Below are 26,015 nucleotides of genomic sequence, written 5' to 3' on the forward strand. Positions count from 1 at the left end.
TGAATAAGATCACCAGAGGCACTGGAGGTGTGCGACCTGATGTCTCTTGCAAAGTGGTCTCACAGCAGGCTGAATAAACGTCTACTCTTGGGGTAAGAACCATTGAAAATCAACCCACTCAGAGAAGAGCCAGTACTTCGAGTCTCTGCAGTGCTGCATGCCCTTGAAAACACTGGCATCTTACCCATAAGCCTCCAGCTGTGCTTTGATATCAGTTTAATGGAACTTCTGGGCCCATATGAGGCTAGACTCAGAGCCAAGATCTTCTTTTATGCACAAAAATGGCTATCGTTCAGTAAGGGAGCAAGCTTGAAAGGGACTCTTGCCTTCAATGTTTTATGGCAAACTGTAGCTTAAACATATTGAGCCATTTTACAACTATTTTAGGATCATTATAGGTCAGTTATGCTGGACTTCTAATGAATAAGCCTGCATTGCCTCTGTTCCCCCACCTTGCAGTCTGCTTCAGGAGGTACGCCAGCAGCTGAACTTGGACCACCGTGGGAAGATGGAGACCCTGGATATCGATCGGACATGCGTATCGTTAAATAAGAACTCTCCGAACATCTCCCTAAAGCCAGACCCAACGAGAGTCCCCACTGGGTAAGTAGACCACAGCCTCGCCTCTTTTTGACCACTAGCAAACTTGCAACAGAAAGGAAGAGCAGGTTTGAGAGGGAACTCGCTACTGGGATCTGTGCACCGCTCTGTTCCCGCCACAGAAGTAAGTGTTCCTGCTTTTCACACAGATGATCTTGGTTTGAGAACTCCACAGGTGAGGGCATCGGTAGGAGAAGGTCACTCACCTTTTTAGTTCTCGAGGATATTGTAGATCCTGAGGTCTTGCACACTTCTGTGTTTCGCAGCGCCAGTGAGTCTATGTTGTTTCCCGGTGTCCGTTTGTAAAAAGCGCTGACAGCATGCGCTTCTAGTGGGATGATTCTGGCCAACATTGTGCCCTGTAGCTTCACCACCAGTTATTTGTGTCACCATATTGCAAACAATGACATGGGAGATAATTTATGGGTCTCGCCCACTCTTGCTGACTTACACTTTCACTGAATCACGTTTTACAGATTTGTATCCCCCCCCCTCTTTTGGCTGCAAAATGCAGATGGTAAGTTGGGGTAAGGTATATACAGAGGTGGGTGTTGTAACAGGGAGGCGTGGGCGTCTCCCCAGGCATTTTGCAATAAAGAAAGTGAAAACATTGGTAAAGATAAATTTGGCCACAGTTGACAAAAAAAGTCAGCACTCATTCATAGAACCACGCTGTGTTGAATCACCTGTGGTCACTTGGATTTAATGTACTTGAAAGAAGACCTGGTGTGATAGATCTGGAATTCAACTCCTCTATGAAAGCGTAGGTTCCTCAGACTGTTAAAGTGCTTCGAGCTCCACTGTGTCCATGTACTCCAAGCTCCTCACACCGCTGGACCATGTTTCCGATGCTCCTCATACTTTCAGCCAATGTGGCATGAGCTCATTGCACTGGCTGTCCAGGTTCCCCAGTCTCCTCACTGTCTGTCCATTTACCCTAAAACCAACCTGTGCACACTGGCCATGCGACATACATTCCTGAAGCTCTCCTCTCAAGTTCCTCAAGCTATTTGGCACCATTTGCCCATGTGCCCGAACTCCTGGTGCTCTTTGTCCACGGCCCTTGAGCACCACGGCCTGTTTGTCCTTGTGTCTTAAGCCCTGCACATGTATGTTCCATGCTGCTCAAGACTTATTAGGTGATTGGCAAAGTGGTGTGAGAAGACGTGGGTAAAGAGAAGCCAATGGAAGCCACTCTACTTCCGCTCTGCCTACAGACGTGCATGTTCTTTAGCCACCTCGTGGAGCGCAGGCGGTTCATAGTTGATGCACGGCTGTTTTCCTTTTGGACATCTGAGACCGCATGATTCCATGCCTGGCTCAGCTGATTCATGCATGATTACATTACAACGCCGTGTTAGCTTTCTTGCGACACCTGGAGTCCAGTAACAAATGCACTGGGTAGATGTGGTGTAACAGGATCCACATTCTGTTGTTAAGCAACAGTAGGGTTTGAAGGGAGTGGCACATTATTACGGTTGGCTTTATCTAAATTCCTCAAGTTAAGGTGGGGGGGGGATCATGATTAGAGAATTCTTCAGGTCTCCTTCAGTCCACCCAGCATATAGAATCCCAGCGTTAGTCGTCCCGCTATTTATAGATGATCATAGTCCTCTATATTTAGATGGACACTGGTTTAGGTGGTCAAAATAAAGACCAGTCGGAACATGACCAGTTTTAGGGTGACACTGTGTGCACGCTTGCTCAAGATGAGGGCTCACAATGTCTAAGCAAGAAATACAAGTCATCAATTTGTAGATTAAAAACATTGGCTGCGTTTAGAGGCACACATACGGAGTGCACCCATGCACTACTTACTACCCTACACTACTCTCTACTGACCTGGACTACGGTCCCGAGGGTGTTCCACCCACAGCACTTTGAGATCATACCAATGGTAAATAAGGCGCTATACAGATGGAACAGCCTTCCTGCCTTCCTGAAACTTGAGGAGAACCATCTCCGGTTCCGGAAGCACCTCAAAACCTTCCTTTTTGCCTCCTTTTTCTCTCCCTCACTCCCCTGCTAAAATCACTGAATCTGCAACTGGGCCACTCACTGACCTCGGTCCTTGACCCAGCCACTCTTCCCTGCACTGCCTCCCTGCACTACAGGACTGTCTCTGTATCATACAGCCCCTCCTCCCGGCACTTACCTTGCACTTGCCACCAGCTGCCCCTATTATTTATCTTGTATTCTACTTACCCTGTACTGCACTTTCCCCTCTCCCTTTCCTCTTGCACTTTTCCCTTCCCCTCTACCCTTGCACTTGCGAGATCTGAATGACACCTGGCCTAGTCGGATTGTTGTCTGTCTCCCCTTGTCCCCCCCCTTCGCCTCGTCGCGCCTTGAAACCCTTGTGTATAGGCGCGTTACAAATGCCATATCATATCAGATTCTCAATAACGTAACATAACTCGCCTAGTATTAAAAGTGGACACTATTTAGGAGACACTAAAAGAAACGTTATTCCACTTAAACTGCATAGACTGACATGATTTCAAGCCCTTCTCTGTTTAATATAAAACGCCGACCATTTATCAAGGCTTTCTACAAGTCTACATTAGCACATATTTTGAAACTTCTGCATCCACGTGGAAGCACTGTAAATGTTAAACGGTGGCGGCTGGTGCATTTTGATATTTGGTGAAGTTTAAATATTTTCACTGAATTGCTGAACTCACACTCACCCTGGAGTGTTCAGTGGGATGGGGAAGGGATTATTTCATAAAAGAACTTAAAAAAAAATAAAAAATGTGAAAACGGCATAATTTATAATTACAGTTTTGGGTTACAAACAAAAATGCATTGGGCCTCATTATAAGATTGGCAGCAATGGTGAAAGTGGTGGCATCTCGAACTACCCCGGCCAGCAGATTACGATTTCTGTTGCCGACCCTCTTACAAATGGCCTGTGTTTGTGCAGACATAATTACTGCCCCACAAATGTGCTAGCCCACCTGGTATAGACCCTGTGATAATACTGCATGCCCCCAATGAAGTCCTCAGCGACTCCAAAACGGGGACAGGGGTCTGCAATCCGATGCTCGCCAGATATTCATAGCTACACCGCCCATGATCCTTCACCATTGACTACGCTGCCTTAAGCCAATGGTAGCTGTAGTCTAAAACAGCCGGAGAGCCAAAGGTTGCAGACACCTGCTCTATATCATGCCGTCCCTTCCTATATCATTACCACATGCAGTAACAGTATTTGAGTTTAGAGGGATTTTTGCTGGAAATTCTGCCAAAGTTGTTATGAGGCCGATAGGATTTGTTGGCAGCCCTGTAATGAAACACAGGAAACTACTTTTTTTTTTATAACAGTTACACTGGGCTTTAACAAAATGTAAACAGTTGGACAACACAGCATCAGTAACAGAAAGTCACTGCGTTGAACTTCGTCAGTGGTCTACTGCACCATTTCCATGGAAGCATCAAGTCTCCTAATAAAAGTTGTTTACCAGGCCCTGTGTGCTGGCCCAAGAGCTGTCTAAACGATAGCAGACTAGTCGAGGAGGGTGGGAGTAGTAGGGTGGGCTAGGAAACATGCAGAAGACAAACATGCTACACAGGCAAGAGCAGGAAACACCCACACACACAAAAACAAGACCACTAACAACTATGTGTGTAACTCATTGAAGGTCAGCCTGATAGACTAATACTCCTCCTGAAGTGTTCTCCTCTCATCCATTATCTTCTCACATTTTGAAACGATCCACACCTGGTGTATTCCTCTAGAGTCCCAGGATATGTGTTTTACCCATTGCAAGCCTTCCATGTAGCCACAATTTTCCAATGCCGGTTAGGTCGAGGCATCCTGCAAAAACCATGGAGAGAGGCCACGCAGGGGCATCTTGGGACGCTTGTGTCTATCACAAGGTACATTCTATAGAGTACTTCACCCTTAAACTAAACGCTTCTACTACAATTCCGTAACGTGTGTGTGAGGACCAGTATTCCGGTTAAGTGTCCCTCTTCAGGGTCATTCACATAAGGAGTTCCAATGTTCTGGCGTCTGTTGCACTTCACAGCACATCCTACTTTTCCTTTATAATGGTCTCCCTTGGTTTTACTTCCTCCAATCCCCTCAACTGCGCCTCTTCCTCTGAGGAGTCGGGCCTCTTTGCTTGACCCTTGAGTAGGGTCTCCACTGGAGGCAGAGTACCCCTAAGCTGGCAGCCCCTCACTTGTAAGGCCTGATCGTCTCTAGAGCCCCTTTTAACACACTAGACACTTTCTCCTCCCACTGTGGGGGGAACCCTCTGCCTATTCCTCCACACTTTTCCCGAGCTTTGGAAAGTCCACTAGTTTCCATGGTTTCCAGGAGAATCCTCCGACACTGATAACTAGTGCTAGGTTTTCCACCAAAGACCCACTTTTTCATGGAGGTAACAATGTTCTCCCCCCTTTTTTTAGCCACTAAGACAAGAACTTTTTTGTATATTTCAAAGTAGCCTCTTTTTCCCCCCAAACAAAATTTCCCCCAGTTGAGATTAAATGATTTAGGTGATGCAAGTAGGATTGTTCCCATTTCCAAATCTACCGATTCGGGACCTCACCACTACCATTCCCCTTCAGTAGAACTGAACAGACTTCTCTTAAATGTCCGATGATATATAAAGATTTTCATGAAGGGCAAACGCCCCTCTCTTATTATGCCTTTCATTAACATATGATGCAGGACATTCTGCCTCTTCCCTTCTGCCCACAAGAATGAGTTAAAGAACTTAATCCTTTTCAGTTATTGCGACGGGCAAGTTTTACAGGACAACTCATTTTAGGCAGCAGAGCTATTTTAACAGTATTTATCTTAACCGATGTATCCCACCTTCCACAATTTAATTTGGTGCTAGCCAGGGTTCACACATTGTTTATTTGAGCAATCCTCTTCGAGTCCCTCACCAGGTATATGCCCACATGTGGAATCCGGGCTTTTGCCCACTTGATCTACACTTCAGGAAGGGTAGCCAATGATTATTTCTAACCTCTTTTCTGTTTTATACCTTCTGAATTTGACCTGCTATTATAAGACCGCTGGTTCTTTGAATGGCGAGTTTTCTGATTGCTATTGTTTGCAACGAGTCAGGGGGTTCTGCCATGGTTGATGTTTTTGTCGATACGCCCTGCCATTAGCTGCCCTGTTTACATTTATGCATATTTTTTACTTTAAAAATAATGTAAAACCCTCTCCTAACTGCCCCACATAGGGAGGGAACCAACTCTGAGGACCTCTGCTTTCCTGCTAATACCCACCTCTCTCACATCCCAGACTCATTACTCTTCTACATTCTACTCTTTCCATAGTGACCGCCACAAAGTGTTTTTTTGGCATGTGTTGGAGGAAGTGCCTTGTTCTGGTTGGTCCTTACACTGTTATATGTGATCTTATTGCAAAGAATTACAGAGTGGTACATTTAATCGTGTAAAAAACACAGATAAACACCTAATTTATACTTGTTTTTTAATTTGGGGGCCCCCCTCCGAGCCCCCTGTTTTTTAACCTTTTACCGCCACCCGACCCATAACCCCTTACCCAACTACCCTTTATTGTTTGCACTGTTTTTCTGTGTTTGTGACCGCTCTGAAATGGACCACTCTGTTTTATTTGCAATAAAATGACTGGATACCCCTTACACTCATCCACCTCTCTAGAATGACTTTCTGTTATAAGGAGGGAAGAAGAAAACGAAGAAATTGAAACCCTGTCCGTTTCTAGATGAGTTCCCCTCGTTTGCTAACTGGCAGACCCTCAAGGGGGTGGCTTGTGGTATTGTTATCGGTCTTATGAACCCCTTTTCTATCGGAGTGGCATTTCTTTGGTCCTCCTTGTCCGCTCTGACGGCTCCATATGCCACCATGAATGCACACAAATTACTGATGTATGCTGTGCCTGGATTGTGAAACAGTTAAGTCTCCCTTTCATGCTCTTAAAGCGCTTGTCAGGCGTGGAGCCACCGATTTGGGACACTGTGAGATAAACCTTTGACCTAAGATCAAGTCCTTGGCAGGGACTAGTGTTATTTTTGTAATGTATTGTGTGGACGTTTGATAGCATGCTACATTGCAAGCAAGCCTCTTGATCTCAAGAACATTCTGCTTCACACAGTGTATTGGGCTCCCAATAGGGCCCCCCAACCTCTGTCTACACCAGGTAGTAGGATGTATTGAGTGCCTTATTGGATAAATGGCAAACTGAATGGTTATTTGCATAGCGAGTTTAGTTAAAGTTTAAAAAGATGCCTCTCTATTGATTAACATTCATCACCAACATCATGTTCCTCAGCATACTCTTTCTTCTTGACAGATCAACAACCCTGGATCAGTGGGAGCAGTTCAGTCGCTACAACAAGGACCGAGCAGACGCCGAGATTAAAGCCGCAACGCTGCTGCGGGAGGCCATTGCTGTCACCATTTCCCAGGTATGCTCCTGTCATTCTCTGAAGTGTCTGCAGGTACATTTCTAGCGAATGCATCACGCTGCGCCCTCAGACACACCTTCACATTAGGGTGTCTTGGATCGATAATTTGCTTTTCTAAACTCATTAAAACATTGGGCCTCATTACGTGTTTGGCAGTATTTCGGAGGTACATCTGCCAGAATACCACCAAATGAAATTACGGTTCCTGCCACTTGGTCCCTTGGTTTTACCACGGGATCACAAGTGGTGGTAGGCGGTGTAAATCCCCATTTTCTGGAGTCCATATGACGTCATTGGGGATTTTGGGTGGAATTACCACTGGTGGAATTATAGAGTGGTAATTCTGCCGATTTTTAGAGGAAAAGTGCAGAATTTAATTCCAATATGTTGCTGGAGGTAATTCCTCCACTTTTCCTCATAAATACGACAGAATTATCGCCCAGTAATTTCACCAGTGATAAGTCTTTAAAAACATGTAATTTGGCGGTGCGGGAAAAATGGAGGTAACAGAATTACCTCGACTTTTTTCTCACACCGCCAGATGCGTAATGAGGCCCATTGATTCTAGTTCACCACATCCAATAGGCAGGATGTATGGCCAAGTGCTTGTGCTCTAGTAGGCCTTTAGCTCGTTTACACCATGTCCACTGCACCGTGAAGATGGAGGACTCCTCTTTGTGTTGAGCACAATACACATGGCCCTCCCCCACCCATAGTTAGCATTAACATAAGGAAGGAGATGTAGTGAATTGTTAACTGTGAAATGAGGGGACCTGAGTTATAATCAAAGCGCCCACATGTGACAAAAAGTGTGTATTGCTAAATCCCTTGCTGTTGCTGTGCCTCTTTTCACAAATCTTTCCAAGTGGGTAGCGATAATATACAAATTAAAGCCCACTGTTCAGCAATAATCTGTGTATTGACATTACACTTGAATTCTCTAACTTGCACCCGCATTTCTAGATGGCAGCCTACTAAGAGCCCCCAACCCAGGACTAGGTCAATTGTTCAAGTAGCCTTTTTACTGCCACGTATACATTCCAAGATAAAAATTGCCTTTAGATGATGCATGGTTTGTCTTGTCCCTGAGGAAGCATATTTCTAATGGATTTATCCTTGATCACAGAATGTGTGCCAAGCTGGGAAAGCCACGGTTCAATGCCCTGTCTCATTTTCCTGCTTCTGAATAGTACACATCAGTGAAGCAAGCAGATGTCCATGGAGACCTCTTTCAATATTTTGTGCTGTTCAAGTTGCATTGAATCTGGGTCTCATTTTATACCGACAGATTCAAGATGTTCTAGTGCACTCAGTGTATAGCAGTGCATTTTGTACACGCCAGATACATTTACTACTGTCCCAGGATCATGAATGAGTATATGTTAATGGTCATTTCAATGTAGTACTACACCCGTTAATGACACCCGAATTGGGGCATACATGATCCACTGATCATATTTTACTGCATTACTAAAAGGGAGTATGCTGTTGTACAGGGCCACTGGGGCAGGGGCCCACAATACTGAACCAGCAGTTTCAATGTCACCTATGTCTGTTCTGACCTCTGTCCTCTTTGCCAGAATCCCTCACCAATATGGCTCCACAAACCATCCCGCCTGAGCTAATACTTGCCCGGACAACCTGGGAGCAGGATAAGACCTACAAGTTAGCCTAACAGGGGATCATGTGTTCTTTTACACACACTACTACTTTGCAGTCTTTGTATTGGCTGCACCTTTGATTTGTGGGCCTTTACCTGCACACCTGGTGTAATGTGCGTTGTTTTAGAAGGATGTCTCGTGAGGAATAAGGAAGGAATGTGAGCGATTCATTGTGAAAGCATCAAGGGGAAAAGCAACCTTCTGTTTTTTTACCATGCACATTTAGTAAAACATTACATTTCTAGTCTGTATGGTGACCTATCTTCCCATGAGCCTCCAACAGGACAATGACCAAACCTTGCTGAAGGAGGAATAGAGGGAAGGATCATGCCTTTGTTGGGTATTGAGGCAGATAGTTCAGGGAATTATTAAGCAGACTAGAGTAAAAAGAAGCGCGCTTTCAATCGGTGGAGTTTGGTGGCAAGGGAGGCACAAGGACAGCTTGTTTGCCAGAAGAAACCAGGCGACCACGCAAACGCCAGTTCCTGCCTATCTATGCAGATAAGGTAGCATAGTTGATTCAGAACCTGTGCGTGACGTGCAAGTCACCTGTTCACAGCTGTGGAGGGCTGATCCATTATTTTATCCTTTGAAAATGTACAAAATGAGTACCATTTAAGTTTGAATATAATAACCTTCCCTTACAATGGACAATCCTGCTTGTGGTGAACATAGTCCAAAGTAATATCACGCATACATATGTGCTTATACTGCTGTTTGATGTTATGTTTTGCACACATGTAGATCATTGTGTGGGAAAAGGACAAAAACACAACCCTGGTTGAGTGCAACTGCTCGTTAGCCGGGCCTGTCTGTTTTCGAATCCAAGCCTGTCTTTAATCGCCTCTTCCTCTGTATCTAGACTAATAATGAGCTGGATGCGCAGCGGGAGGCCACAGAATTTGCTTTCCGGAAGAGGATCCGTGAGACTGAAAGGGCCCTGGATGAACTTAAGTGGCAGGAGAAAAATGTAAGTTAGCCTTCTTGTGAGTTTATTCTCAACTATAGAAGCCCTGCTGCTGGGGCAGTGTTCTCTTTTGGGGAGGTCCTCTTATGCCCCAGACGGTTCTTCCAGTGTTCAGACAGAGATGAGAAACATAAAGTAATGTCAAAAGACCTCTTAAGAAGAAAAAGAAAAAGGTGTTTTCATGCACATTTCTGAATTGGAAAACCCTTCTAGGTCACACCATGGTTTTATAAAGGGACCCGCGCAGCATCGTTTAGCACCCAGAAGAGATCCATATGCCCTCAAGCCAAAGAAAGGGCTTTCTTTTTGAACCTTTGACTTCTATGGAGAATGCACACAGGGTGGCTGGAGACACATGTAAATAACGCCTATTGATTTACCTTGAGAAAGTTACAAAATCTAGGAAATGACTAGGTAGTGTTTGCTCAATTCTATAGCTGATATCTTCGTCTGTAATATATATTTATGTTGCCTGCAGTAGCTGCATTTTCTTTGCAAATCGATTTATTAATGTGATTTGTACAACACCAGCATGCAAAATCGCTCTCTTTAGGATGCACAAGAGCATCGTAGAGCGTGGCGGTGCATTCCATAGGGGGGTGGGGAATGGAAAATATATTAAGTTTAGAAGTAGACGGAGATCTCATTCACATGTAAATTCAAGTCCACATTCCTGGAACTCCGATTGCATGGACAGATTTCATCATGGTTACAGTGGCAGACCATGATGGAACAAGAGCCCACTTAGAGAAGACTGGATAGGACGCAAGGATAACCAAAAGGTCTATTCATTCTCCTTGATGAAAAGATAGTTTGTGTTTCAATAGTTTCATGAAACTGGCGGGATTGTCCGGTCCTCATGTGTGGTGTTTTTGTGCTTGAGTGTTTTGTTAAGTGTTCCTGTACATTTGTGCTCATTTATTTATTTTATTCCTGTGAGCGTTGTTGGTTCGGCCAGAACTCTGGTCCTTCAGCGTGTTGGTACTTTCCTGGACAAGTTGGAGGTCTTGAACCTGCTTTCTGATTGGTCTGAGGTAGGTTCTTGGTCAGTTGTAGAACATTCTCAACTGCCTTTCATTGACAACTGCCGGGAAAGTCCGTTTTCTTGTGCTCCTGTAACTGGGTCTATTTACACATGAAGTATCAGGAAGAAGAACTTTGAAGTAAGAATACCTCAGTTCAGACCGGCAGGAATGAACACGAGAGCTTACCTTTTAGAAACGGTTTAGATTGTTTCCACCTTATAACAAAGATTATTTAAAGTGAGCCCTAATGTGTTCACCCTCAGCCTATTGGTGACTGCATTTGCGACACAGTGCTCAAGCGTAGTTGTTTTCAGTTTCTTTTCCGATGCTCAAGCATTTCAGAGGAAGGGCCTAGCGGGAACCTCAATCCAGTAGGTCACCTTGTCAAACAGGAGGCGTTGGGTTTTCCGTTGTGCAAGTGTTTTTTCCTTTGTTCGCCAGGTTCGCACACAGATACCTTTCGCCACATTATTTTGTGAGGTTGAGATTCGAAGATGAGTTTAACGGGGGCAGCGCTGTGCATGCTACAGTAGTTTTATTTGCGCGAGCAGTGCAGTAACCATTCCGGGAGCGTGGTGTCCTGACAGGCTTGCTTGAATCCGCAGGAGCTGCTACTGATCCCACAGACCCTCTCCAGACGTTCCCTGCTCAACCTCTTCTCTGCAGCTCAGTCGAGAACCCAAGGGAAGGAAAAGGGTTGGTGGATAAAATAATAAACTACAGACATGTCTGGTTCCCGACCTCCAGGCCCGGTATTTGTTGTGAAAGAAATACACCTGATTACTAAATATTCAGATTAAAATTTTACAAAATATACTTTCTCATAAGATTATATAGACTTTCTAGTTACCTGTTTTACGTCTGCTGTTTTCTAAGAGGTGCAGTAAACCTAAACTCCTTATTGTCTTTAGAAATATTCTCATAAGCTATTTTTGATAAAAGAATGTTCTCCTTTGGTGAACCCTAACTATCACTAACTAACTACTTGGTTGAAGAATTAACAACATCTAAACGCTTATCTTGTATCTTCTCCTTGGTAAAATAGTTCAGCAGTTCCTTCTGCTTTTATTTTGCTACTAAGCGTTTCAATTCACCGAACGTGGCTCTTACCAAGCTTTCCAAAGGCTTGTAGTTGACTGAAGCTCTAATATGAGTTCTATTGTAGATTCACTCCGTTGCGCATGTGTTCTGACTTGTATTTCAATGAGAACTCCCAAACAAATAAGTAGTCCTCTCTTTATTTATGAGGATTTCAAGGGTGCCGCGGCCGTGTATCCAAACGCCTCAGTAGGTGACCCGCAAGCTAATGCCCACTAAAAAGTTTCACACGCTCATTCCCAGACACGCATCTGCTTCCCCCATCACTCCGCTCGAGGAACCCACCGACAGCTCCCGAGCAGCTCCTCGCACATGCACACAAGCTGGAACGTGCCCGCAGCTGTCCCTCGATCAGCCAGGCCGTAGTTTTCTCTCCTGCTCGGTGCCAATACGTGCCTGTTCACTTCAAACGCTCCAGGAGAACGGCTGCTGACTCCTGAATGATGTTCTCACTTGCACTCTATTAGAGCGATTGCACTGGACTTCCAGCTATCACGCTGAATCTGGCATACCGCTGAATCTGGCTTACGCTTGCACTGCTTACTGTCTTTAGTTCAGCTGCTACGCCATTAATTAAAGAACCTTTGCACCGTTTTCATGAACGTTGCTGCATTAACTATTCCCATCACAGTCCTTCCTTACAAATTTAACATAAACATGTAACTGCTTCGCTCCCACCTGTGGACTTCTGAAATCACAGAAACCTTGAACAGCTGTGCTCCTCTGTAGCCTCCTTCTGAAATCATGGAGCTCTTCTGCTGTACACTTCTACTTCTGTAATTGAAACTCTGTGCTCTGGATTGGACCTAGTTAAGGAGCTTAATTATAATACAACATGCCATGGATGAAAGGCAGTTATAGAACTCTGAGTTAAAGCTAGATACTCCAGGCTATTGTTCTCCCAACCAATCGAATCAGTCCTCCCCTCCACCATCTTGACTTGGGAAACCCTTCATACTTATAATGGTGCAAGAGGGGATAAGAATCCAACGTACACCTGACACCCTTCTTTGAAGTAAATATCCTCCCACTCTGAGTTACCACTGGCCACCTGCTAGACTTGACAGACCTGACACCTGTAGACCTTTTGAATTTAACTCCAATGCACGGGAAGCCCTCACCACTAATTCCAAGCCTGAGATCTCTTCCCATGTGGCCAGGGGACAGCAGCTGCTACCTGATCCTGACCCTGGGGGCTGATATTATGAGGGAGAATCACACGGGAGAAGATGTGGCGACCCCATCAAAAAAGACACAGTATTCTTCTCTTAGGAATAAAGGAGATCCTATAATTCCTAAATTCCTAATGGCTTGTTGTCACTATACAAATCCCACCAGTGACAAAACTCTAAAAAGCATTCCTAACAAACATTCTAGGCTGGATAACAGTCACACCTCATAAGTACATAACACACATATAACACCTCCTGTCTCTGACAATATCACTTTAGAAGTCCTATTAAATCTATGGACTCCAACTTCCTTAACACTTCAAGCACTGAGACGAGGTAGAGGAAGAAGGAGTTGTAATGGATTGATAGAAACCATAAGCTAAACATGCAGACTATTTTTGTAATGTAGACCAGCTGCGTGGGACATTTAAAGATGGTTTACACTTTCATTCAGGAGGCAGGGAGAAAAGAAGCAGTTCAAGCGAAGCGGGAAGCAGAACCGCAGGTGAAGGCAGACGCACAGGAACGGATGGTGTTGAAAGAGGCAAGTGCTTTCAAGCTGCTGCTTGTCAGCATTTCTTACTGGAGGGGAACGTGGCCAGCTCTAGGGATGAACCATGAAGGAACTGCCATTAGCAGATAGGCTGTCAAGGACGCGGTCGAACCAAACAGCAGCAACTTTACAGGCAAGTCAACGCGAGGTCTGCAGAAGAGCTGATAGTGGGTCTGCCCAACCGGAGATGCCATTCCAGAGTTGAGACTTCACGGCAGCAGGTTGTCGCTGCTAGTAAATGCTATGAGAAACTGGTGAGTTGGCCCAGTGAAGATGCGCACCCTGGGGCGTACCCAAAGGCACATGAACAGTTAAAAGTGAATTTTGCATACCGACCAAGTAAATTTGAAAGACAGAATTTGCACAATTCCTCATGCCCGAGATGTCCATATGGGGAATGTTGGAGCAGATGAATGTTAATGAAGAAGCTGAAGGGCAAAAATTGTACAGGACTCCATGTAAGAGATGTCTATATGGGGAAAGTTGGACCAAGCATTACCATAAGCGCATGAATTCTAGTGAAGAAGTTAGAAGACAGAACTTGCACAAGTCTCCATCTGTGAGATGTCCACATGGGGAAGCTTGGAACAAGTAGTATCTAAAGTTAATGAAATATAGACCGTGCAGGAGTACAACTGTGCTACACTGTGAAACAGAGAGAGACATTGAAAGAAGCCCTGATAATTGAGATATATCAGGCAGTGAGCCTTTTGGGGGAAAAGGTACGTGGCAGGAGCGCACACCAGGAGATCTATAAAACCCAGAATATCCAAGGCCTTCTGTACCTCCTTCGGAAGTCCTTTTTTAATTATGAAGTAGAACAAGGCGGTGGATTGGTCCCACGCTGTGCCCTTTTCAGATCTCCACAGGTCTTGCACCCGAAGGATAAATTGCGTAGGCACCTCCTCCTCTCCCCTAGTGCATTGCATCACTAGGTGTAAATTGGGAGTGTCTGGAAATGTCCTTCGCAATGCATCCCATACTTATGCCCTAACGTGCCATCATGGCGGTCACAATTCATTGTCACTCCCGGGAACCCCGCCTTCACCCATACTGTGTCTGCTTGGTCACCCACTGCGGATACCAGTAAACTTGTTACATCTCCTGTGTCTAAGGGCACTCCTGCTGTGTTATTCTCAAATGCATGTATCCCCTTCCCCGCCCCACCCGAAAGTGGAGGGATAAGTTTCAATAGGTTATTTTTGTCCACCTGTGCCCATGGGATGTAGTGTGGCCTCCCTGCTCCCTTGTGCATCAGTGGCATCTGTAGTCTTGCTTTACCTCTGTTCTTACTTACCGTTCCCTTCTTTGTTTTACTTAGCAGCATGTTCCCTACCCTTTGCCTTAACCTCCCTTGCCACCTTGGCGCGGCTCTTTCATCCTCTTGGTCGAATGGGAATGGCAGTGGGGACCCCACTGCTGCCACCCCCTCCTCATATTCATCTAGTAGGTCACTCCATACTTCCTCTATCTCCCCTTCTGACTCTCTTTCTCCTTGTCCCTCCCCTTTTTGGCTGTCTGGGTTGTAGGGCTTATTATTCTTAAGGGTTTGCCATTTAGATGGAACAGGAACTCTCCTGATTGCTACTCTTGCTCCTGTCCTTTTGGTATTGGCGGCGGCGGGGAAGGTGTACATTCCCCTGCGACACTTGGTGAAGGGGTGAGGTCATCTGCTGTCAACGGTGGCACTTCCCCTCCTCCTGGCAACATCTGACCCTTATCGCACAAGGCTCTTAATCGCGTTATTTCCATCTGTGCATGCGCAAGCTGTCTATCTAACTCTCCTGTTAGCCGTGCTAAGTTCACTGGAGGGGCACAAGTTGGCCCATATAACCCTCCTGTTTCATATGGTGAAGGGGCTATGGCAGTCGCTGCTGCTGGGGCGGCTGGTGTTGTGGGTGCTGGCACATACTGGGGCTCACTGTAACCCACTGCGCACCTTGTTAATAATGGATACATTCTGGTGAGGTCATTCTCTTTCATTTTTATGGTGCATTCTTCCCCTGCAGGACCCTCACCTCGGTCCGGGACCTCGGTTACTGTATCTTTACTTACCTTGCCGCTAGGCGCTACCTCTTTGAACATTTGCCATAAATCTAGTACCTCCCTTCGGTTTTGCTATTGCTTTCCCCTGTATTTTGCTAGCAGATGTGCCGACACCAGATCCAATACACATTTCTCAAAGGACCCTCCTTCCGGCCATATAGGCGATACACCCTCTCCTTTTATTTCCACCACCCACTGATCATGATATTTCTGTATTTTGTCACTATACAAAGGAAGGTGTTGACAGATATGTGCTAATGGTGTAGTCCCTCCCATAATACGGCATTTCTTGGTCGGTCTTATGTTCACTTCTTTTTTCTCAGGCTATAATTATACAATATCAATTCCTTTAACACCTTTGTTCAATATTATTTCACCAACAATATCACCATCTTTTTTTGCTTACACCCTTTTGCAAAAAGTGCAATGTGTTTACCAATGCCAATCACAAACTACCACTATTTTTCATCAGGCCTTATTTTGGTGCGTGCACAGATACATATGTACTTACTGACAAACCAACATGAAAAACTTCAACACATTGACGAAAAACTTTAGCACATTGAACATGTAACATATACTCCCTTTCTCTTTTTCGCCCTTTTTTCAATTACTTTAGTTTACTGTCCCTCACTCTTATTCTCTCAGATACTCCTCACCTCTGAGCCCCCTTAGGCTACCTCTCCAAAGATTCTGCTCACAAGGAAAATGAATATTCTAAATTACTACTCCGAGTCTACTAAATATATGAGACTCCTACCTTTTTCTCTTTATTTCCACTTGTTCCCTGCACTGGTGGAGACAATGCTATGCGACGCCGCCTTTTACCCCCCTTCGGAGCTAGGATCCCGTAAAAGCTCAGTCACATTCACACAGACCCTACCTATACCCTCAGTTTCTGATTTTTATCTTCCCCTATTTTATCTCTTTTTCTTTGTTATACCCTTTTCCCAATTTTTCCTTTCTTCCCTAAAAAGTCTGGCAACCAGTACTTGCGTGTTCAGTAGGGTGGTCCGAGAGCCACCATTCATGGTCTATCAACAATCTGGTACGCCCCCCAACCAAGCCGTGACCCGCATTGGCGAGCAGTTTTAGTTGGGTATTTGGAAAACGCGAACCCGTGGAACCTTTTGTTTGTGCGCGCAAACTGGTCAACCGCGGAGGCAATGCTTTTGCTGGGGGCGTCCTGGATCACGCCGCCTCGGGGCACCTGTCCCAATCACGTTGCGGGGGTCACCAAATGTATAGGCTCACTCCCCCTCTAACAAGAGCAATGCCAATAAATGAGACACACCCCAATGGGGAATGAGACTAATAGAACAGGCTGCGAGAGTTAAGTTTTGTTTATGTAAAATTGGCATCCAGAGAACTCTGCTGCCTGAGAGCGCTCTGGCATACAACACACTTACAAAGAATTAAAAAGGAAAGCTTCGTCATAAATGATGCAACTAACCTAGGGTACTACAACAGTGCAGGATTGGCTGGAATGTGAAGGCACATATGTCGGAGTAGGCGCTGCTTCTTCCGGATTGGCTGCCCAATTGGCGGGAGGGTGAACATCACATGGTCCGGCTGCCAGCGTCCAGGAGGGGTGAGGGTCAGGTTGTGGTGTGGTAGGGCGAGCCCTAACTATGCTACAGTGAGATACTACCATTAGACATGCACTAAATAATTGTCAGGCTGGTAATATCCACATCCAACGCAGGAGCTGCTGAGTCCCACGATCCCACTAAGATGTCTAGCTCACAACTAAACTGAACAGCTGAGTACTAGACACCCCTGGGGGGAAGGGGGAAAAGTGGATAAAATAACAAATCAGACACTGGATCTTCTATCTTCATCCGGTCTCTGCATGAATGAAAATTGTTAAGCATTAAATAATATTACAAAACTAAACAACTATTATTTTATGAATATCAACAATCCTACCTGAATACCCTCTGCAAAAAGCCCAGAGGATGATAATTATTTCTATATATTTTTTTTAGTTTTGAAATAACTCCAACTCTTTTACCCTAAAAGCAAACTTTGGTGGTCATGTTTCATAACTGTGCTGCTGAAAACCAATGAACTGAATGTCATTACAAGTGACTAAACTGATGGAGGTTCCTTGTGGAAATAAATGAACTTGAAGAAAAGAAAATGTGTTTCCAAACAATGTCAATAAAACTGTGAACACAAACTCCAGAATGTCTCAAGAAGATGAGTCTTTTGAATGAAGCACACTTGAAAAAATAGTTGAAAACACAGAAATAATCTTTTGTTTTCCTTAAAATGATACTATTTCCTTAATCAGTTCATTCCATTTCATTTACCTCTCTGTATGGAAATAGTTCAACAACCAAAGGAAATACCATTTAATGTTGAGTGCAGTTTTAAAGTAAGTTATTCCTCAAAAACGTCTTTGCATGTAATGAGATGCATTTGGAAGATTCCTCATATAATATGGTAAACAAGTCTTATATATTTTCCTCTTTGTTAAAAATACCTTGGCTCAAAAATAAATATCCTTCTTTGTGCTGCTTTTTAAAAAAAAAAAGGTTGCCTGTGCAGTCATTAACTTTAATAGCCTTTAAATATCATGTTTTCATGACTTCATCTCTGATGAATGAGTTTGCCATGTAAAAACACTGGCTTCACAACACAACGTCTTTTAATCCTTGCACTTCAGAGGAGAAAATAACAGAAGATAAGGCTAACTTTGGCAGTTCATTTAGATTAATTACATAAAAAGTACTTAGCTTATTTTTTGCTTTAGAAGACCTCTCAGCGTTTTCTTCCACAGGGAAAATTAATTTCTTTAGAGTAGATGTAACTTGAATGAGTTGTTTCTTTTTCTTTTAGTGTTGAAGATATTTTCTTAAGAGTTTTCCAAGGCCCAAAACACAGGAGATAAACAGAAACATGACCAGCTCAGGAAACTAAACTAATGAAAGGCAGTTTAGAATGTTGGGAGTCACACCATTGTCAACCTGCCACCCAATCAGAACTCCTGCCTCTGCCCTCCATCTTGGCTTGGGGTATCTGCAGTACTCTGAATATGGAAGTTAAGGCCCAACCATTTTAACAGTGAAAGGACTATATTTAGTTTTTAAACCTAACAATGAAATAAACAAAGAACATAAGGATAATAATTCTTTAATTACCACCTATTTACTATGGAACCTGACAGTACCCCCTCTCCAAGCCCTCCCTCCCGGACCAGGCTTGAAAGGATACTTCCTATGAAATTTGGCGACATAAATTGGAGCATGGACATCACTAGCAAATTCCCAAGAGCGTTCCTCAGGCCCAAAACCTTTCCAGTCTATTAAATACTGAAGTTTTCCACGACTTCTTCTAGAGTCCAAAATTGCTCTGACCTCAAATTCTTCAGATTGATTCTCCACTAAAACTGGACTAGGAGGAACTCCTAATCTAGTTCCATCCACAAATGGTTTTAACTGACTAATGTGAAATGTTGGATGTACTTTTACATTTTCGGGAAGTTTCAATCTAACTGCAACTGGATTTATCACAGTCTCAATCTCAAAAGGACCTATATATCTTGGACTAAATTTAGTTCGACCCTTGATTTTCAAATTCTTGGTAGACAACCAGACTTTATTCCCAACACAAAATTCTGGCCCAGGCTTGCGTTTAACATCAGCAAATCTCTTATAACTAGCCTTACTCAATTGAAGTGCCTTGACTGCTCGTACCAAATTTTCCTTCATAGTCTGTAATCTAATCTCAACTGCTGGACTACCAATGTCTTTCTCTATCTGTTCTCTAAGGAAACGAGGATGGAAACCACGACTACAGAAAAAGTAGAATCCTTCATAGAATTATTATATGCAAATTCTGCTATCCAAATTAGATCTACCCAACTGTCTCCTGCTTGCAAGTAACATCTTAAGTACTTTTCCAACTCTTGATTAACACGTTCCACTTGACCATTAGTCTCGGGATGATATCCAGATGTTAATTTAACTTCCACACCAAGACTTCTACAAAAGGCCCTCCAAAATTTTGAAATAAACTGAGAACCTCTATCAGAAATCACCTGACTAGGTAAACCATGCAGCCGAACAATGCCTTGAGAAAAATGCTGTGCCAAACTTTCTGCAGTAACTTCCCCTTTAATTGGAATAAAATGACTTTCTTTAGTAAGTAAATCAACAACAACCAAAATTGTAGAACAACCCTGATCCTTAGGGAGATCAACTATAAAATCCATAGAAATAGTATGCCACGGATGCGGCGGAATTGGAAGAGGTTCTAATAAACCCATTGGTTTACCCACATGTGACTTGGCTCTAATGCAAGTCTCACAAGTCTTAACAAAGTTTAAAATGTCACTTCTCATTGTTTCCCACCAAAATTCCCTCCTGACCAACTCTAAAGTTTTTCTAAACCCTGGATGACCTGAGAGTTTTGATTCATGACAATCAATCAAAATTTTTTCACGGAGCTTCTCTGAAGGAAGATATAATCTAGTGTCGAAATATGGTAAACCATTTTTAATTTTTCTCACTGGGTCCTGTCTCACCCATTCATCCATTTGTTCAGAAGTCATACAGTCTTGAATTTCTTTAGAAAAACTTCCTTCATCAAAAACTCCCGCCACAATAAAATGTTCAGAGGAAATCACAGGTTGTTGATCAATCTCCTTCAATTGTTCACTACCAGGAAACTGACGAGACAAAGCATCTGCCTTTCCATTTTGACTTCCAGGTTTAAAAGTAATTACAAAATCATAATCTGAAAAGAATAATGACCATCTTAATTGTCTGGGTGTTAAAGTTTTAGCTGATTTTAAAAATAAAAGATTTCGGTGATCAGTCAAAACTGTCACAGTGTGTCTAGCTCCATTTAAATAATGGCGCCATTCCTCAAAGGCAGCCTTGATCGCTAAAAGCTCACGATCCATGATGGTATAATTGATTTCAGCTGAAGAAAATTTTTGGGAAAAATAAGCAACTGGATGCAATTGTCCAGTGTTTTCATGCCTTTGAGATAAAACCGCTCCCATAGCCAGATTGGAGGCGTCTGCCTCAACAAAAAAAGGCTTAGAAGGATCAGGATGTAAAAGCACAGGTCCTGTAATGAAACGATCTTTCAAAACCTGAAAAGCCTCTTCAGCTTCTTCACTCCAAATGAATTTTACTCCTTTCTTAAGAAGTTTAGTAATAGGAGTAATGATTTGAGAGAATCCTTCGATAAATCTCCTATAAAAATTGGCAAAGCCCAAAAAACTCTGCACCTCCTTAACTTTAGTCGGAGATGGCCAGTCTTTGACAGCCTTAATCTTCTTTAAATCCATCTCCAACCCACCAGGAGTAATCACAAAACCAAGGAATTCAACTGAAGAAGTATGAAATTGGCTTTTTTCCAATTTTGCAAATAAATGGTTTTCTCTCAATTTTTGTAGGACCAATTTTACATGACTTTGATGTTGTTTCAAATCTTGTGAATAAATCAAAATATCATCGATGTAGACTACAACAAAAATGTCCAGAAACTCACATAGAACTTCATTAATAAAAAACTGAAATGAAGCTGGGGCATTACATAATCCGAAAGGCATCACTAAATATTCAAATAATCCATACTTAGTCTTGAAAGCTGTCTTCCATTCATCTCCCTCTTTTACTCTAACAAGATGATAAGCACCTCTCAAATCCAATTTAGAAAATATTTCAGCTCCTTGTATCTGATCTAACATAACTGAAATTAAAGGAAGTGGATATCTGTTTTTGATGGTTACCTTATTTAGAGCTCTATAATCAATACAAGTCCTCAATGTTCCCTCTTTTTTAGGCACAAAAAATAAAGGAGATGCCACCGGGGACTTGGAATGTCTAATGAAACCCTTTGCTAAATTTTCAGTTAAATACTCCTTAAGGTAATCGTTTTCCTTTTCAGTAAGTGCATAAACCCTGCTACAAGGTAAAGTGGCTCCTGGTTCAAGTTCTATCTTACAATCAAATGGTCTATGAGGAGGAAGACCACCTGCCACTACCTCATCAAAGACATCACTGAATTCTTTGTAGCAATCAGGTAACTCTCCCATAACAGCTCCAATAGTATGAGAGTGAAAAAGAGCTCCAACCTCTCCTAAGAACCTTGCACCCTTAACATCATCAATCTGAGTATCTTCAAGGGATTTACCTTCAAAACAATGTTCCTTACAAAAATTGGAATTTAATTCAATCACCCTTCTGCCCCAATCAATCAAAGGATTATGATGTGTAAGCCAGGGCATGCCTAAAATAATCTTCATTTGTGGAGCATCGATAATCTCAAAAATCAACTCCTCTCCATGGTTCCCTGCCATAATCATTAGTAAGGGAGAAGTTTCATGTGTGATTGGTCCTGAAGTTAATTCTGATCCATCCACGGAACTAACCTGCTCAGATAAAACCTTCTTCACTAAGGGAATACCTAAACTCTTTGCTACTCCCCAATCCATAAAATTCCCAGTTGCTCCTGAATCAATAATCACAGGACCACTACCCACCAATTTCTTTTCAAAAATCAAGGATACATTAATTGTTATGTGAGGAACTGCCGCCTGAAGAGTATTGGCTACTTGATGATTCTTGCCGTCAGGATTTTGTACTTTCTTTGGAGTGTAAGGGCAGTTCCCAAGAAAATGTCCACTCCTTCCGCAATAAAGACAGAGATTATTATTTCTTCGCCTATCTCTTTCCTCCTTAGAAAGAGGTCCTCTAGTTCTTCCTGAACTTTCAGAATTTTTTGACCTAAAATCTCTATTTACAAACTCCAGCCTAGGTCTATCAAATCTAGGATTAGATTTATTCTCTTGTTTATTGTCTCCCCTCCTACGCTCCAATCTTCTTTCATAGAGGCGAAAATCTAACTGTACAACTAAATCCATCAAAGCGTCACAAGAAGTTGGTCTATTTACCACCCCAGACAAGGCGTCTTTCAATTCATCCCTTAAACCTCTGTAAAAAAGGGATGCTCTCTTCTCTTCTGGCCAGTTACTTTCAACAACTAGAGTCTTAAATTGGGTAATATAACTTACTAACTCTCGATTCCCCTGTTTTAACTCAAGCAGTTCACCATCAACTTGTAAGGATTCCTGACGTTTATCAAATAACTTACTGAACTCCTCCTTAAATAATTTAAAATCATACAAAGCTAAATCTTTTTGTTTAACCAACACTCCTGCCCAACTAGCAGCCTCCCCTGAAAGATAAGATATCATAAATGTTATCTTTGACATATCAGAAGAAAACACTTCCGGCCTACTTAAAAAATGTAATTCACATTGAGTGAAAAATGTTTGAAATCTTTTAGCCTCACCAGAAAAACGTTCAGGTGGTGCCAGAGGCACCGGTAAAATGAAAGACTTTAAACCTCCAATTGCTCCTAACCCAGAATCTCCTCTCTGTCTAGAACCTTCCCTTTCCAGAACTGGGGGTTCCAAAATCTGTTCTTCTCTCCTACCTACCAACCTTTCTTCTGACATTTCCTGAATATGTGTTACCTTAATATTTAACTCCTCAATCTTTTTTTATTTAAAAGGACATTCTCATTTATAGAAACCCTTAATTCTTCCCTCAACTCCTTAATCGTATCCCCCAAGGCTTCCATAATTATTCTGGGAAGTGGTCTCAGCAGCTCAGGCGAAGTTAACTACTTGGGCCTTTCATTCTGTCAGGCTGGTAATATCCACATCCAACGCAGGAGCTGCTGAGTCCCACGATCCCACTAAGATGTCTAGCTCACAACTAAACTGAACAGCTGAGTACTAGACACCCCTGGGGGGAAGGGGGAAAAGTGGATAAAGATATTTTCTTAAGAGTTTTCCAAGGCCCAAAACACAGGAGATAAACAGAAACATGACCAGCTCAGGAAACTAAACTAATGAAAGGCAGTTTAGAATGTTGGGAGTCACACCATTGTCAACCTGCCACCCAATCAGAACTCCTGCCTCTGCCCTCCATCTTGGCTTGGGGTATCTGCAGTACTCTGAATATGGAAGTTAAGGCCCAACCATTTTAACAGTGAAAGGACTATATTTAGTTTTTAAACCTAACAATGAAATAAACAAAGAACATAAGGATAATAATTCTTTAATTACCACCTATTTACTATGGAACCTGACAATAATAGTGACTACAGTTCCTTTGAGTACATCATCATAGATCCATAAATCGTGAATATATAATCACAGCATTATTCATTGGGACGTATATGACGTGCCGGGCTTAGGACCCTGGTCAGTAAGATAACATTGGCTGTGGGGTGGGTCCAGATGCATCAAAGAGGCTACAAGACATTCTGACATTTGTTAGTTCTAGGGTGCAATATACTGCGACAGAGGCCTGGTGTTAGTGCAGGGCACACTGGGGTAGGATTCACAGTGGGGTCACACGTCTGGTACATCAAGAGAATACCTTGCAGGGACACAGGGTTGGAGTGGCAGTAATTTTCCAACAGCGGGGGTAAGAGGGCATTGGCAGGTTTGTGGAGATGGATGAGCTACAGGGCATGGTTTGAACCGGTTCACACATAGGACAATGATCTCAGAGGAAGAGTGAGATGTTAAATTGGTGTATTTGTTGGAATTATCTCCGGCTCAGCCGTGAGAACGGAGCTGCAAAGCTTTCGAGCTCAGTGAGAAAAGGTGGGGGTCATGAGCGCGGTGTGCGCGGAGCTGCAGAGGGTAGAGAAGCCTTTTCGTATTATCGCAGTGAGGCCTAGTCCAAAGATGGAGTCGAGGGTACACAAAATGGAAGCCATGTGTCTCGCACATAACCTCGCCTCTGCCACTGCCCATGAAACTGCTAGTGAGCATGCGAGCAAATGGAAGCGTCCCCCATTATTGTACGAGCAAGTGGTTCACATCGTGCTGAAAGTATGAGGGGGGCCTAAATAACCCCTCACTCCCACACCTTACTTACAGTGAAACCCCACGTTTTCCAAAGTTACAAAGGGGTGTGGGAGCCCCTCTACTGAGAACAAACATTTATTTAATTGTTTTTTATAACGCGCCCAATACCATACCTCAGTTCGGTTTCTAAGCACGGATCTCAGATTCAAACCCCTGTTTCTCTGCTTGGTCTTGCTTGCACAGTGAGCAAGGGGTCCAAGTCTGGATTACCCTGGGTCACCTAGGCTGAAATCCCAAGTTTTACAAAGAAGTGTAGGAGCCCCTCTACTGAGAACCAAATAACCTGTTCAATGGAATTTCTTCCACTCAGGGGGGTCGACAACCACAAGCCAGCACCAAAATGCTAGGTAAATCTCATCTGAACAAGAACAGGAGCGCCATCAGTAACCCCAGACACGTGTTTCGGCCCAGTCCGGTGTCATGACCAGTCTTCAAATTAAACGCAGGAGCTGCTGAACCCCACAGACCCACCAAAGCGTAGCGTTCTCCACTAACTAAATAGCCAGTTGAGCCCGTGACACCCCGCAGGGGAAAGGGGAATTTTGATAAAATTATAAACTCAGATACTGGAACTTGGATTCCTTTCAGGAGGACAGTATCTGCTTGAATGAGGGATCAACAAGTTTAACCAAAATTAGTATGCATTAATAAACATTTCAATTTCTTGTTATCTAACGCACACTGACTAAGGTTATCTGAAAATCCTCTGCGACTGCCTAGAAGACCTATCCATTGTAATCAAATTACTTTCAATAACAGTTTATTTCTTGCAAGGAAATATATGTTGATGGTTCATTATTTGTTCTGATCTCTTTTAAATTAAAGTGTGCACCCTTTAATTCTTTATGAGATATGTTTTCAAGTTTCTGGCTTTTCTTGAGACTTAATAGTTCAGAGAGTTCATCTGTTTGCCTTATTAAAACTGTATTTAGAGAAAGAGCTGAAATCCTAATCTATAAATGTCTTTCTTCTTTCCTTAGTGAGATTCTAAATGGCTTTTAGAAAACTTGCTTTTACTTCTAAGTCTTATTACTTTCAAGCAATTCTGGATAGTGGGTATTTCATCTCAAAATTGAATTGCATTTTCATATGTTTCTTAGGTAGTTCATCAGAGAAAGAATTCACCTATTTGTTTACAAAGATTGCCTTGGTATATGTTTTTAAAACTGTTTAGTATTCAACTGTAGTTGATGTAGCTTCACATTCAAAAGATTTTCATTTTAAACTCCTTTTCAACATTGCTGAGTCTTTAGAAAGTAACGTTTTTAAAATGGTTTCCTTAAATAAATAATGTTCACTTGAACAGTTTGTTATAAACGTTCACCGCGCATTCGCGCTTCAAACAGAGAAAGAGTAATACTAATACATCTTTTGCAGTTCGTATGTTTATAACACGCCGAGTGCACGATTCAAAAAATATAATTGGAATCACACGTTACGATGAAAAATCAATAACTCGCGCGCCGCTTACCTTGTCTTCAAAGACAATAGTCTGGAAAGATTTACTCGACCTCACGCCACACAATCTGCTGACAAGCTCCACGCGGCTGGACTCATTTCCGC

General features: G+C 43.0%; 1 protein-coding gene across 1 annotated transcript in view; it reads left to right on the forward strand.

Moving 5' to 3' along the window:
- TEKT2 (tektin 2) overlaps window positions 1–26,015 on the forward strand; it is a 75,797-nt gene that overhangs the window by 6,738 nt on the left and 43,044 nt on the right. The window contains exons 5-7 of the mRNA XM_069622608.1: window positions 460–603; window positions 6,908–7,022; window positions 9,546–9,653. Coding sequence (XP_069478709.1) covers window positions 460–603; window positions 6,908–7,022; window positions 9,546–9,653 — 367 coding nt within the window. The remainder of the gene's footprint in view (window positions 1–459; window positions 604–6,907; window positions 7,023–9,545; window positions 9,654–26,015) is intronic.

The sequence above is a fragment of the Ambystoma mexicanum genome, chromosome 11 (genome assembly GCF_040938575.1).
Source record: "Ambystoma mexicanum isolate Mex_15411 chromosome 11, UKY_AmexF1_1, whole genome shotgun sequence".
Classification (NCBI taxonomy): Eukaryota; Metazoa; Chordata; class Amphibia; order Caudata; family Ambystomatidae; genus Ambystoma; species Ambystoma mexicanum.